At 30.5% G+C, this 14,001-nt stretch overlaps 1 protein-coding gene across 2 annotated transcripts in view; it reads left to right on the top strand.

Moving 5' to 3' along the window:
* Window positions 1-14,001, top strand: part of LOC106674389 (peripheral plasma membrane protein CASK) — a 377,414-nt gene that overhangs the window by 361,114 nt on the left and 2,299 nt on the right. The window contains exons 15-21 of one of the 2 annotated variants that reach the window (XM_024229020.1): window positions 6,131-6,160; window positions 7,507-7,605; window positions 7,671-7,809; window positions 12,609-12,728; window positions 12,800-12,910; window positions 12,973-13,080; window positions 13,143-13,318. In XM_024229020.1, coding sequence (XP_024084788.1) covers window positions 6,131-6,160; window positions 7,507-7,605; window positions 7,671-7,809; window positions 12,609-12,728; window positions 12,800-12,910; window positions 12,973-13,080; window positions 13,143-13,318 — 783 coding nt within the window. The remainder of the gene's footprint in view (window positions 1-6,130; window positions 6,161-7,506; window positions 7,606-7,670; window positions 7,810-12,608; window positions 12,729-12,799; window positions 12,911-12,972; window positions 13,081-13,142; window positions 13,319-14,001) is intronic. The other variant, XM_024229021.1, reaches the window with a different exon arrangement.

Here is a 14,001-nt window from a genome sequence, read left to right as displayed (position 1 = left end):
TATATCTTTATTTTTAAATGTATGTTTGCTTAAATTTTTATTAAATTGCAAGCAGACATTCCCAAAATTATTAAAGAAATTCATTAGTCTTTCCTTAAAAAACAAAAATCCCATGGATATTTGTTTTTATCTTCTGGCAATTTCCCTTCTGACAGTGGTCAATATTACACTCATACGGCCAAACGTTAAAGGTTAGTCGTTTTCAATTTGGTATGCTTGATCAAAATGCAAACAAAAAAAATGCCAAACTAATAAACAAACATGTAATTTGATCCTTATCAATCATCTTTGTATGACTATCCTCGCTGCTTTGGTCTGTTATATGCTGCGTTTCGGAATTTTGCCATCTAATCTGCAGTGGTCTTCAGGGTGACAACTCTGCAATCCAAGCATCACAACACAGATCACAATCTCAAGATTTAATGAATATAGAACCTACAAAAGGATGAAAATGAAATTACTCACAGCATTCGCATCCTTAGACTATAATAATGCATAATAGACATAAAAATTACATTAATTACCAATAAATTAAACATAAAGCCCCCCCCCCAAGATGAAAATACCTAGAAAACTTGAAACGAAGTGACCAATTGGTAAGGGCATTCGACTCATGCTTACTATGCCAGAGGTTCTGGGGTCAAACCCCGATGGAATTTTAATTAGTAACAATATGTAAAATGAATTGTATTGTAGTTTGACCCCTCGTCCACAACGCCCAACGGGAAGTTGGACGTTAAGTCCTCCTGTATCACAGGATTTACTTTTACATTACTAAAACCTCTGAACATTGACTCAAGAAAAATAAATCAGGCAAGTTAGAAAAAGAGTACAGATACAAGGAGCATGTAAGATCATTTAGGGACAATGATGGAAAATCCAATAACGCAAACCCCTCGCACAAAACCACAATGTACCGTTAACGATTCTTGACAAGCTTAAAATTGTTTCATGTTGAACGGAAAGGACAAAATATACAGGATATATTTGGAAGTCTAAATGTTAAACAGACATAACACATTCAACAAGACAAAACATGAACATTTCACACATATCGTTTACCACATTAAAAACATAAATTGACTGGAACAGACATCAAAAAAAAGCTAGACATTCAATTGTTGAATTCCATCAAAGATGCCATTTAGAAAATTAGACTCTACCTCTTCGAATTAACACACAGATCAACCACTGAATATGGTAAAATACCAAAACGTGTCTGAAAAAAAAAACCAGCGATAAAGGATGCCAGGAAGATGTGATTGAAATACAGATACATGGTATACCTCATTTCACAAAATAATGTAATTTCATTAAATTAAAGATTCAACAGTAAGAATTGCCTTTGTAGAATTTGCTTTATTAAATGTATGGTGAAAGATTGGATAAATATTTATAAGATTGATAAATTATTTAATTAAATATACTTCAATATTCATATGAACTATGAAAATAAAATTGAAGTTCATCAAAATATTTTACACTCTCCTTTATTATTTTTGAATTTATGACAGTTGGTTTCTCTACTACAGGTTTTATAACCAGAGGTTCTTCTAGCAAGCATGAAATTTTAGTTACTGCTCTAAAAAAATAAAGATTTGCATGGTTATTGAAATGCAATGTTGAAATGGAACGATTGTTTGGTTTTACCAAATCTAGATGTAATTTATTTAGAAATCGCAAGATCGGTCTGGTGTGATGTAGGTTTCAGAAAAACATTTTCTTTATCGTGCCAACGTTTCGATCTTTATTGAGCCCTGAAGATGATCTCAATAAAGATCGAAACGTTGGCACGATAAAGAAAATGTTTTTCTGAAACCTACATCCACCAGACCGCATCTCACGATTTCTAAATAAATGTCGATTAACGGTCACTAATCACCACACATTTCTAGATGTAATTATTTATTTTTAAAAAGTCAGTTATGACCTGTATTAAAAATGAATGGAAAACTCAAAATAATTAAAGGGAAATGATAAAATGGGAAGTTCAGGTCATTCCCAGCTCTCAGAAGTTCCAGACTCACTTTACATCACCGTGAAATCCCAACATTATAAATTATACTTTTGTGGAAAGTTTCAGATAAATGGCCTCTCTCACTGTAAAACCATTGCAAGAAACATCTCTTGATATAAAACTTCAACTCCCAGCTGTTCCACCGCTATGAAATGCAATTGTTCATTTTACTCACAGTGTTTTATGTTTCCACTTTTATTATGATTGGTACTAAATTTTTTTATTATGTTGAAACAGCTTTACCGATAATTTAATAATATTTCTTTTGCATCTATAAAAGATCAGTTTTTATTGAATAAATTAAAAAAAATGAAATTAATTTTCGATTTTCAACTTGTAACATAAACATATCGTTTTTTTCAATTGAGTTTTGTGTGCATATTTCATTATAACTATATTTTTTTAATCGATTTATTGAAATCCCTTATCTTTAAAGTTTCATATTATACTGCCAAAATAAAAAGTTTACTTTTTTCACAAAAGCATGATACTGCTGCTTCACAAACCCCATTAATTGATGTTGTATTGATGTTGTTGTTCATTGTCATTAGAAGTCAGCAAATACTCTAAGCAAATAATTTTAAATTAGTGATTAAATGTCAAATATTATTTAGGTACATGTTTAAAATAGGACCTAAATCAAAATATGTTATTTATGCAGTTGACATTATGTATGTAGTGGGACATTTAAAGCCAACTAATCTTTTTAATGCCTCCAAAATTTCATAATGTCTCCGAATATTAGTCCATGGTTCAAAAAACATTCCATAAACAGGATAAAGTATATCAACCTAAAAACAAGTGAAAATAGAAAACAGCCAACATATCTAATAAATTGTTAATTAACTCAGTATTTTTTTTATCCTTATTAAACATGTCAGTTTAATTAAATTAGTGGGGCCATTCCACAAAAACTAGATCAAATCATGGCGCGTCATTCATCAGGGCCCTGGTATTTTTGTTCATAAAGACGCCAGATAGATTTAACAATCCCAAATTAGTGTTGCAAATGAGGTGTATGTCAAATTTTCTACAAAGCCTTGTCACTAAATAAAGACATTTAAATAATATGACATTTCATGGTAACATTTACTACTATTAACACTTATTGAAGTTTTACAAATGCTGATGATAGAGAAAAAACTTTTATAAAAATCAAGTTTGTCATATTTGTTATTAAAAAAAAATTAAGTAGAAAGTATTTTCTCAATTTAAGCCTAATACTCTTAGTATACTTTTATTTACATTTAAAATTAAATTAAATTTAAAATGATGGGTAGTAATCAGGGTTGTGGTCAGTCAGCCAAACTTTCAAGATTTTGGCCTACATGTGACCTTCCTCAGGGCTAGGATGTAATGGTGATTATTCAAATCCACACACACACATGTATATACATGCATGTGTGTAAAGAGTTGAGCTTACACTTTTCACAGTCTACCGGGAATTCCAGCTTTTGTAATTTACAATAAATTACCAGCAGTACTCAAGTATTTCCCATTCCGAGGTTGGGATCAAGAAGCTATCAACAGCTAGGTCATTTCAGCCCCCAACACAATCAATTCCTATATCCATTCATACTCTCACTCACTCTTAAATAAATTCTTTCTTATTTACTTACCACTCACTCAGGTTGGTGGTGTACTTGATATTCCTCCATCATGCTTATTATAAAACTTAACTAAATGAGGGTTGATGGGATACACAATATTCTTCCCCTCTCACACTATTCAATCATGCCAATAGATAAATTCAAACTTAGCACTTGCTAGGGCTACAAAACAGGGGCGTCAGTGGCCGCAATGGTTAAGGCATTGACACAGCGCTCATTACTGTAATGTAAAGGTCCCTAGACACACTTGCAATTGTTTTTCTTTTTTTGTTCCAAAAATACCAGTACATCAAGGGTTGATATGACCTGTGCTGTTGCGAACTTTATTTTTTTTTTTCTCCTATCCTCCAAGAATCAGAATAAGAGATCCTAATACTTGCTGCTGTGCTAAGCCCTATAGGGAGCCAAGGAATTGCACCCTTCAATTAGGTGGGACCCTTTAGCCCAAAAGTAAGGGTCCATGTGTCAACCTCGCAAGGTCTATTCTTAATCAGGTGATGACTCTTCTTTTTTGAGTCAGGTCCTCCGAGGGCATCTCATCGACAGCATTCTTGATACATTCACAAAAACTCTGCCTACCAATACCGCTACTTTCTTTGTATCATGTTTAGAATGATGGGGTAGATCTAGGATATATTGTAGATAAATAAACACCTTTTTTTTTTTTTTTTCAAAAAATAGACTTAGACTCTATCATTAAATCAACCATATCTTAGCACTGAGGAAGGTCAAACAGGCTGAAAGCTTAGCAATTGATAAGTAAGCTAAATGATAACAATGCTAATCTCTATCATCCTAAAGTTACAAATTTACTGGTCAATATCATCTACGTTACTTTTTAAAAGGATAGTTCCTACTCACAGTAAGTAAGTACTGTAACATCTACGTTATGTTTTTACTTACTTTAAATTAATATTTTATTACATTGTTACAAATACCATATTTAGACAACAGTTAATGCTGTTAATAAGACCATTACAGTTCGTGGTCCGAATGACCAATTAACATTTTTCAATTAATTAATATTCATCTTATTATTAATATTTAATCCCATTAATAAGTAAGAAAAATATATTAATTTGAATTATACTAAGACTTTGTTCTTATACCTTAAGTATTTAATTTAACTAGATAGTTAACTTAGTTTTTATTGAGAATAATGCCTTTGAATTTGAGAATAGAATATTAAGATCTATTACAATTAATTAAGGTTTTTGGTTGAGATGGGGAGTTGATGTCCGAGTGGATCGAGGTCACGATAGCTCAGGTGGTAGAGCAGCAGCGTATCTAGCCGAAGGTCCTGGGTTCGAATCCCTCTCGTGCCATTGACTTTTTTTTCATCTCAACTAAAAACCTTAATTAATTGTAAAGTATTAATTGGTCAAGCGGACCATGAAATTAGTGAAATTAAGATCTATTTCTACCTAATTTTACATTATAATCAGAATGTCTTGTAGATGACTGTCTATAAATTTGAGTATTTGGTATTTATTTTAAAATATCAATACAACAAAACAGTAAAAGAACAAAGAATAAAAAATAAAAAAGACATTAAAAACTTTTTTACAAACTTATAATAATTATGTAATAGCAAAGGTGTTTCACATAGAATAAACACTGCACAAATATTTTTAGTTAGAAGTTGTTTCATTCAGCATAGTTCTTTGGAGACTGCACACAAAGCTGAAATACAATTGGACCATATGCGAGAGAAGCTAGTGTAACAAATGTACATTTTAATAAATGTCTCACCGCTTTTAGTATCCAAAGTAGTCACAATGGATAGAGTAAAAAAATACGAACTTAAATATCATTAAAAAAACAAAATGTCAAATGTAAAGAAAAAATTTTCTACTTAGAGGGCATGTTGAATTTTCACATGTTGACTTTATTTATTACAGTTAATATAGTTTTGCAATTGCTTGTAATCTGATAAACTTTATTTTCAGCTTCGCATTAAAAAGTAATTAAATATGAAATTTATATTTAAAACAAAATTGCTTACATGGAATACAAATTTCTTAAGGAAACACATTTTAAAGAAGCTTTCGCACTCACAGTTCACTAATTAATTATATAATTTCACGCTGAAAGTTCAGTATTATCCTTCTTTTTTTTAATAAAATACTAAATTGCAAAAAAAAATATGGATAATTTTATTAGATTGTCTTCAAAAATACGTGTACCCCTCACTGTGAAATTATTTATACTGCTAAACTAACAACTTAGAAATGTTTTTGCATGTTTCTGTAAGAGTGAAACAAAAAAAAAAAGGAAAACACCAGAAACCGTAATCAAGACAAACTACTACATAGCTGGTTATTTTATTTACTCCTTTAATACAAAAAAAAGTTCATGAAATAAAAAAAGACACAGACTGCCAAATGAATTGTCAAACCTTTAATCTGCACATGCAACACAAAGTACTTACATATATTCCCAATTCCTATTAACAATTTTGAAAACAATTGATTAACTACAACAGTACCTTAATTTTATTCAGTTGTTCAGGATAAAACCACCACCAGTCTTAGTAAGTACTGACCCAATATAAATGGTTAGTTCATTTGTTTGGTTTTTTATCCAACTTTTCGTTCCAAGATGTCGTTTATTCACTGTACAATAAGCATGCGCATGATGGAATGTATGCCCTAAGCATGTGAGTGGCATGAAAACCGAACTAAATACCTGCTTAAATATTACAAATTGTCACAGACTTTCATTTATATGAATTATGTATTTGCACAATGTTAGAGTTTAACATTCTTAAACCATTAATTTCTTTAATAATCTACAAATTTATTCGCCAAAAATCAAACCATTAAGACAAAAATTAAATAATAAACTTATAGGGGTATTTTATTTTAATCCTTTGAAAAATAAAACAACACTGTGTAAAATTAATTGTCAATCAATCGCTCAGATAAAAAATAAATAAACTAAAATTTACTGAAAGAAAAATAAAGACTTCAGCATATATTGTTTTTCTTAAACTCTTAAATAATATTATGAAAAAGTAAAATAGTATCATTTTTCAATTTTCTATTATGTATAATCAAATAGATTGACAAAATGTTTTTCAATTATTACCGTCAGTTTTTTCTTATTGTATTTGTCTGTCATTAATGGGTAAAATTTGTGAATTCATACAACATATTTTAGCGTAGCATTACTTATAGAATAGCATAACAAAATAAGAATTTAGCAATACATAAAGCAAAGTGCACATACTGGAAAATAAAGCTTGAAATTCTCCAATTGTCTTTAATATAAAATTTGGATATATATATTATTGCGTTCATTTACTTTGCAATATAAAGAAAATGTTTTAAAATTTTATAAAAAATATAATGTTTTCAATTAATTATTAGATATATTGTATGAAATGTGTACCGTTTTTCACCGTTTGGACTACATGATATAATTCCAGCAAATTTGCGCAAAACAAGATAGTTTACACACATAAGAAAAAAATAGATTTCACCATTAATGCTTACAAGTGTAAATTACATTTGCTAATTTATCATTTAAACATTCTTATAATTGCAGTTTTTAAACAAGTAGACTAATCTGGAAACATTTGGCTACCATGAGGCATAAATCAAATAATTTTAAAGTAAATTTGTAATTTGTGGTACTCATAGTAGTTTATTATTATAACAACTCATGTTGACAGAGGTTGTTTTCCTGTAGATTCACATGTTTAGTTTATTAAATAAATAAAAAACTTTCACACCTTAATAAAAAATTTATAATTTAATAATCAACAATATTAAATGTTAAAATATTAATTAAAATGCAAAATAGGGTTTTTTAGGTGTTAAATACTTCAGAAATTTTGTGTTTTTTTTCCTACATCTCCATATTTCTCATTTGCAGATTTTCGTTCGTGCTCAATTTGATTATGATCCTTTAGAAGATGATCTCATCCCATGTGCTCAAGCGGGTATCGCTTTCAAAACAGGTGATATTTTACAGGTAAGTTATTATGGTGACTCAGGACTATTAAAATCAGTCTGATCGATGATCATTTCCAAAATTAGATAATTAGTAAAGACGACCACAATTGGTGGCAAGCGAGGAAGGACAACGCGGGCGGATCTGCTGGTTTGATCCCCTCGCCGGAACTTCAGGAGTGGCGAACAGCTTGCACAGCCTTGGAGAAAAACAAACATGAACAAGGTAAATGTCAGCTTTTATTTTTTCAACCAATTGTGGCTAAAAAAATTCAAAAGCGGAAAGAACGGACTAAGTTCCAGCAGGCTTCATAATTTCTCATCCATTATATTTTTTGCAATTTGAAAAATGTGTTTTATTACATTAGAATGATTGGGTCACACAAAAAACATTACTTTTTTCCACGACGGACTTCAGTTAATATCTTATATGTTGATTGTGTACTTTTGAAACAACCAGGAATTTATTTATTATTAACTCACTGAAATAAACTAGTTAATAGTTAAAAATGCTTTTGCATACAAATATTTAATGCTGATTGCGTAATTGATTCTTACAACTACTATGTTGGTACACTTTTAGTGCTCAAACAACATACAAATCATAAAATAGGAAAAGAAAATAAGAATCAAACTTTAAATCCTGATTTTTATTAGTTTTATGTCATATAATTATTATATTAAAACTTTTTTAAATCCATAGATGTCATTTTCACTTAGAAATATATTTTCGAAATACTTTCTAATATTTTTCAATTTTAGAAAAACTACTCTAACTAAAAATTAACTAACCAATTAAAAATTAGTAGCCCTCAATGATGTAGGTACATTTCTAGTCACATACAGGATATTTCATAGCTAGTTTTGGCAAAACTATTTGACTGTTTCGGTCGAACGCTTTCGGCTAAGCTCATTTATTGGCCTGCTCACAACAACCAGGATTAACTTGCCTATAACAGGACTGTTGGCACGACTCAGAGTTTTTTCTTATTTGTGCTCGAGCCTTGGCTTGACCTGTCATAGCCTGCATCTTTGCAGCTAAACGTCTGCCACCACGTTAACACGTTGCCTGTTCTGTACATTTCACTGGCCATCGAGGGGTATCCCAATAAACACATTGATTATAATTTTTTTTTTTTTTTTTTTTTTTTTTTTTTTTTTTTTTTCCCCGAGTAAGCTTTGAAATTTATTGTCCCTTTTTCTAAATGTATTTTTATAAAAAGGCAAGTAATAAAGGCAGAAAATTATCCAACACACTCTCCCTTTTTTTTGTTTAAACCGCGAGTTAAAGATACACCTGCTGAGGCCCTAACTTGAGGTCGCTGAAGCCCCAGACCCACCTAAGGTTAAAGTTAAGGCTAGCAGTTGGCCTCTTTGTGGCCAATGTTGGTTGGCCTTCGTGCTGCCAAATTACTATTTACTTTAAGGCCGAAGAGGTCGTTGCTTTTAATGCAGCCTGGCAAGTTGATGGCTATTCTTTTCTTGAGAACATCTAGCCTTTTGATCTCTTTGCTATAGTATTCAGTTGCCACAGTATCTACATGAAATGCAACATATTGCCAAACAGTTAAACAAATCTTAGTCCTTGGTTTATTTTCATGGATATCAGATCTTGACCTACGTTTGATCTTAGCTATCTCTATACCGAATATGGTCGGCATAACTGGAATCCCTCCCAGTCTGCTCTATGGAATATTTTAACTTGAATTTTTTATAAAATTTAAATTTTGGGATCATGGCATTATCATGCATCCCCAAAACTTTGACTGCCTGCAGTTCCTCCTTTTTATGCACGTACGCTTATTGGAGCCTATCTCTACATTAGCCTGTGAATTGGGGCTCTAATCCTAGATAAATTAGTAGATTCAAGAAGACTCAAGACCTCTTGTTAGTATTGATCCTGACTACTTTCAGTTGGAATGTCTTGGGTCCACTGCGTCCAGCCACCAATCCATAGGTTATCATGAGTCTTACTACCGCTGTGTATAAACACATCTTTTAATTTACTCCCCAGCTTTTCCTAACTTTTGTATGACTTTATTTAGTTGCTGATTCTAAGAAAGAATTTTGTCAAAGATGACCCAAGATCTTCTAGGATTAGGAAGTTTTCGTTAACCCTTTAAAATTTGTGAAAAGAAAAATTATAAGAATAAAAAATAAAAATTTGACTGCATTCCACATCATTGTTTACTTCCTACTTATCCCACAAAATTGGTTGTAGCTGTTAAATCAACATTGCATTTTGATGATCCTGATGATCATCTTCAAAGCAAGGATCTGTTAGAGCAGCTGTGATATATATTTTCGACTGTTTCATCAAATAATTATTTGAGCTTGTCATTAATTGACTTTGTATTATTAAAAATTATTGTGTTTTCAATTTTTTTTAAGTGTCTAAAAGTTTAAAAATTTATTCTAAAACCATTTGAATTAAATTGGTCAAAATTATAATTTATTTTAATTATTAGAAAAGCTTTATACATCTCCAAAAGTGTACATTTAATACAAAATGTTTCAAAAATTAATACATAATCAACATTAACAATATGTGATCATTTAGTTTTGTTTAAAAATTTTGTTCCATCAAAGTATGAGAGATGTGTTGTTAGAAAAAAAAAATATAAAAACTAACCCAGAGATTAGGAAATGACTCATATCTGTATGCAAAGGTGATTCAGGGCCAGGGTGTTCATCCCATACTGACGGGTGTGATGGTTCTACAGGTAAAGACAATAAGAAAAAGAAATTAGCATGCTGAGAAAAACAGTACTCTGTATTAAAAGACAATGGCTATATTAAGATTTTTAATAAGCACAGCATAAAAATTTGTGGTCCTATCGAATTACATTCAAAAAAGCAAATTCTTACTCACCATAGAAAGTATCACATTGCATATGTGCATTCAGAATGTTCAATTTAAAATTTAAAATATAAAAAAAATGAAAATAAAAATTAAACTTTTTTTTTCATAGTAAAAGCACAAATGTAAATCTGATTAAAGTAGTTTTGCTTCTGTAGATGCATTTGAAACAAAACAAACCATTTTTTGCTTTTAATTCGCTTTTGATAATAATAATGATTATGTATTGCCAATAGAAAGTCGTGGAAAGTTGAAAGGTAATGAACGAACACCAGCAGCTTATATTTGAAATATACAACCCACGTCTTAGACCATTCAATTTTTTATATATTTTTTAATATTGAAACTAAAATGCTTTTAATTTTAATGACTGATTACAGTAGTGTGTGAGTCGATTGTTAAAGATTCACTATTATAAATTATTATTTACTTATAGTTGATTTTAGCACAGCATTGGGTTGCATAAACAGTCTTAAAGCTTTCATCATGTATTTTGACATAAAATGAAGTGAAATAGAGTGCGATTGTGAGGAGGTCACAACAAATATTTAGTCAGCCCAATTTAGGGCTAGGTGTAGACAAAACCTGTTTCAGAAAAAAAAATCCCCTGAATTCTACGGCTTCCATTAGCTTCAATTAGTTTTGCTGATAAGGTTTTGTGTGAGAGTGTGAGCTCGTTTCCCCCTAAGGTTGAATTGAATGATTGATAGATGGTACATCAAGTGTACTACCACTTGTAAATATGTACTTAGGCCTGGCTACTAAGATTGAAACACCCTTTTAGCATGAGGATTTGCATTAGGTTTTTTCTAATTGGCCTGCAATGTACAACTGACACACGTTAAAAAAAAATTTCACACTTATGTTTAATTAGAGTAATGAATGCTAGTGATTATTGTCCAACTACAGTTGCTAATTGCACTGTAATGTTTGTTTAATAATATTTGTAAAAAATCATTATCATATTTTCAGCCTCTCTCTCCAAATCTTTTCTTATTTTCTATTAGCTTTCATGTAATGAATAATTGATATTTTTTATATTTATTTATATATTTGTATATATGAAATTCTTTTGCATGTAATACTTTTAACTTTGCCTATTTTTTCAGTTTCTTAATATGCGAAAAGGGACATTTTCTTTGAAAATTAGTTAAATACAGACACTTTTTTTTCTCTACAAATCACTTGACTCCTATACTTTCATTATTAATAAATTAATTGGTCTGTAATATTTTTATTGTTTTGATAACAGCAATAATGGAATGCTAATTATTGATTTATTTATATTTTTATAGAAAGTATGCCAGTTTAACTCTTTTTGATTTCTTGTATATATTTTTCAAAATGCCAACTTCCAGGGAATATTTTTAAAAATTGATTTATTTAAAATATTTGTTCTTTTATCAAGATCGTAGGCTGCTGACTTTAATAATTAATCTTTCCCTTCCAAAATTAAACTTAGGGCAATACTTTTTTTTAACATTTTCAAACTTCAGAAATTGATTTGGTAAGCTCTACAGAGGTTGTATAAATCTTATAACCTGTTTAAAAGGCATACGTAAGATCATTTTGTTAAACTCGATTTCAACTGGTTCCACAAAATATTTATTTGTCAATGTATATGTATTTTTGAACAAAGGACTTTATTTATACCATTGCATTGGGGTTATTTTGTTTTCAAACCTCACTGAACTCTACCTAATCACCTGCTGGAACTTGAAATCTTACATTTATTTAAGTGACTTTGAGAGAATAGTTATATAAATTAACAAAATCTTTACACAGATTTACACAATTAAAATCTTATTGTACATAAAAATAATATTATTTTTGTATATCCTGGCTTCTTTTCAGTCTGCTGTTTCCTACATTCTGTAAAATTGTATTCTTGAAATTTTTCTATTTCCATTTGATTGAATTTACAAGACCTCACTTAAACTGCCTGTTTAGACTGTAAGTTTTCTAATATGAAAAATACATATAGATGAATGATTGTAGCATAAAATAGTGTTTTGTGAATGTTTTGGTGACAAATTCATTGAAGTTTGTACCAGAAATCTTTGAGGTTTAGAAAACACTTATATTTGTAAAGCTTGGTTCTTGTAGGTAATAATTGTTACTATTAAAACTTATTTAAATGCCTCTTTTTTTCTTCTTTTTTTTAGTTAATTGCTCAATCTTCGGTCGAAAAAAGAAGCAGTATAAGGATAAATATTTAGCCAAACACAACGCAGTTTTTGATCAACTTGATTTGGTAACCTATGAGGAAGTAGTTAAGTTACCTTGTGAGTGCAATTTCAAATTATTTTGTCTGGCATCAATTGAGCAAAAGGAATATAATAAATAATATTTTTAGCATTTTTAAGAAAAACATTAGTACTACTTGGTGCACATGGTGTAGGTAGGCGACATATCAAGAATACTCTCATTGCGAGGCATCCTGATAAATATGCTTACCCGATACCCCGTAAGTATCAATTTACTGGTAGTAAAAATCAGGATAATCATTTTTTTTTTCATTTTTTTAAGACACAACTAGGCCACCAAGAAACGATGAAGAAAATGGCCGAACATATTATTTCGTGTCAAATGATGAAATGATGACAGATATCGCTGCAAATGAATATCTCGAATATGGTAAGTCATTTTATTTGTTTTGATAGAGAATTAACATAGTCTTACACATTACCGAAATGCAGGCAGCCACGAAGATGCCATGTACGGCACCAAGCTTGAGACAATTAGGAAAATTCATGGAGAAGGAAGTGTTGCGATTCTAGATGTTGAACCGCAGGCTCTCAAAATGCTGAGAACCGCTGAATTTGCCCCGTATGTTGTTTTCATCGCTGCACCCCATCTAAACACATTAGCAGATGTAAGTAGTTAAATTATTGCTTAGTAATTCCTGTCATTCAGGAGGGCTTGTCCATCTCACATTGGGTGTTGTGGATGAGTGGTCATACCAATTCTTTCATATTATACGAAATTTTTGAATTGAATGCTGTGCTGGGATTCAATCCCACAACCACACCGCAAATACAAGTCAGAGGATTATTTATTATTTATTAGCCCTATTTATATAATTAATATTTCAACATTTTTTTAAATATTAACGATCTTGTTTCAACATTTTAATATTGAGACAATATGAGTTAGCAAATAGTTAAAAATTAAACTGTTAAGCATATTTTAAAAAAATTCTGTACAAAAATGAAATGTATTAATCAAGCCACAATTACGTGTAAAGATGTGTGGTGATTAGTGACCGTTAATTGATAATTATTTAGAAATCATGAGATGCGGTCTGGTGTGATGTAGGTTTCAGAAAAACATTTTCTTTATCGTTCCAATGATTCAATCTTTATTAAGATCATCTTCAGGGCCTGGGATTTACAAACATTGTTTACATTTAATAAATACATTGGATGTGGAAAAGTGAACTTATACAATGCAAAATATATTTTTTATATATTCAATCAAAGTATTTCTACTCACTCAAAGTGTTTGTCTTCTGTGTAATTGTGTCATTCTTGCGTGTCGTGTCGAGAGTGCCCAAGA

Source organism: Cimex lectularius, unplaced genomic scaffold, assembly GCF_000648675.2.
Source record: "Cimex lectularius strain Harlan isolate CLEC.00 unplaced genomic scaffold, Clec_2.1 scaffold188, whole genome shotgun sequence".
NCBI classification, from domain to species: Eukaryota; Metazoa; Arthropoda; class Insecta; order Hemiptera; family Cimicidae; genus Cimex; species Cimex lectularius.
The sequence above is the reverse complement of the archived record's forward strand: the minus strand, read 5'-3'. Positions and strand labels throughout refer to the sequence as shown.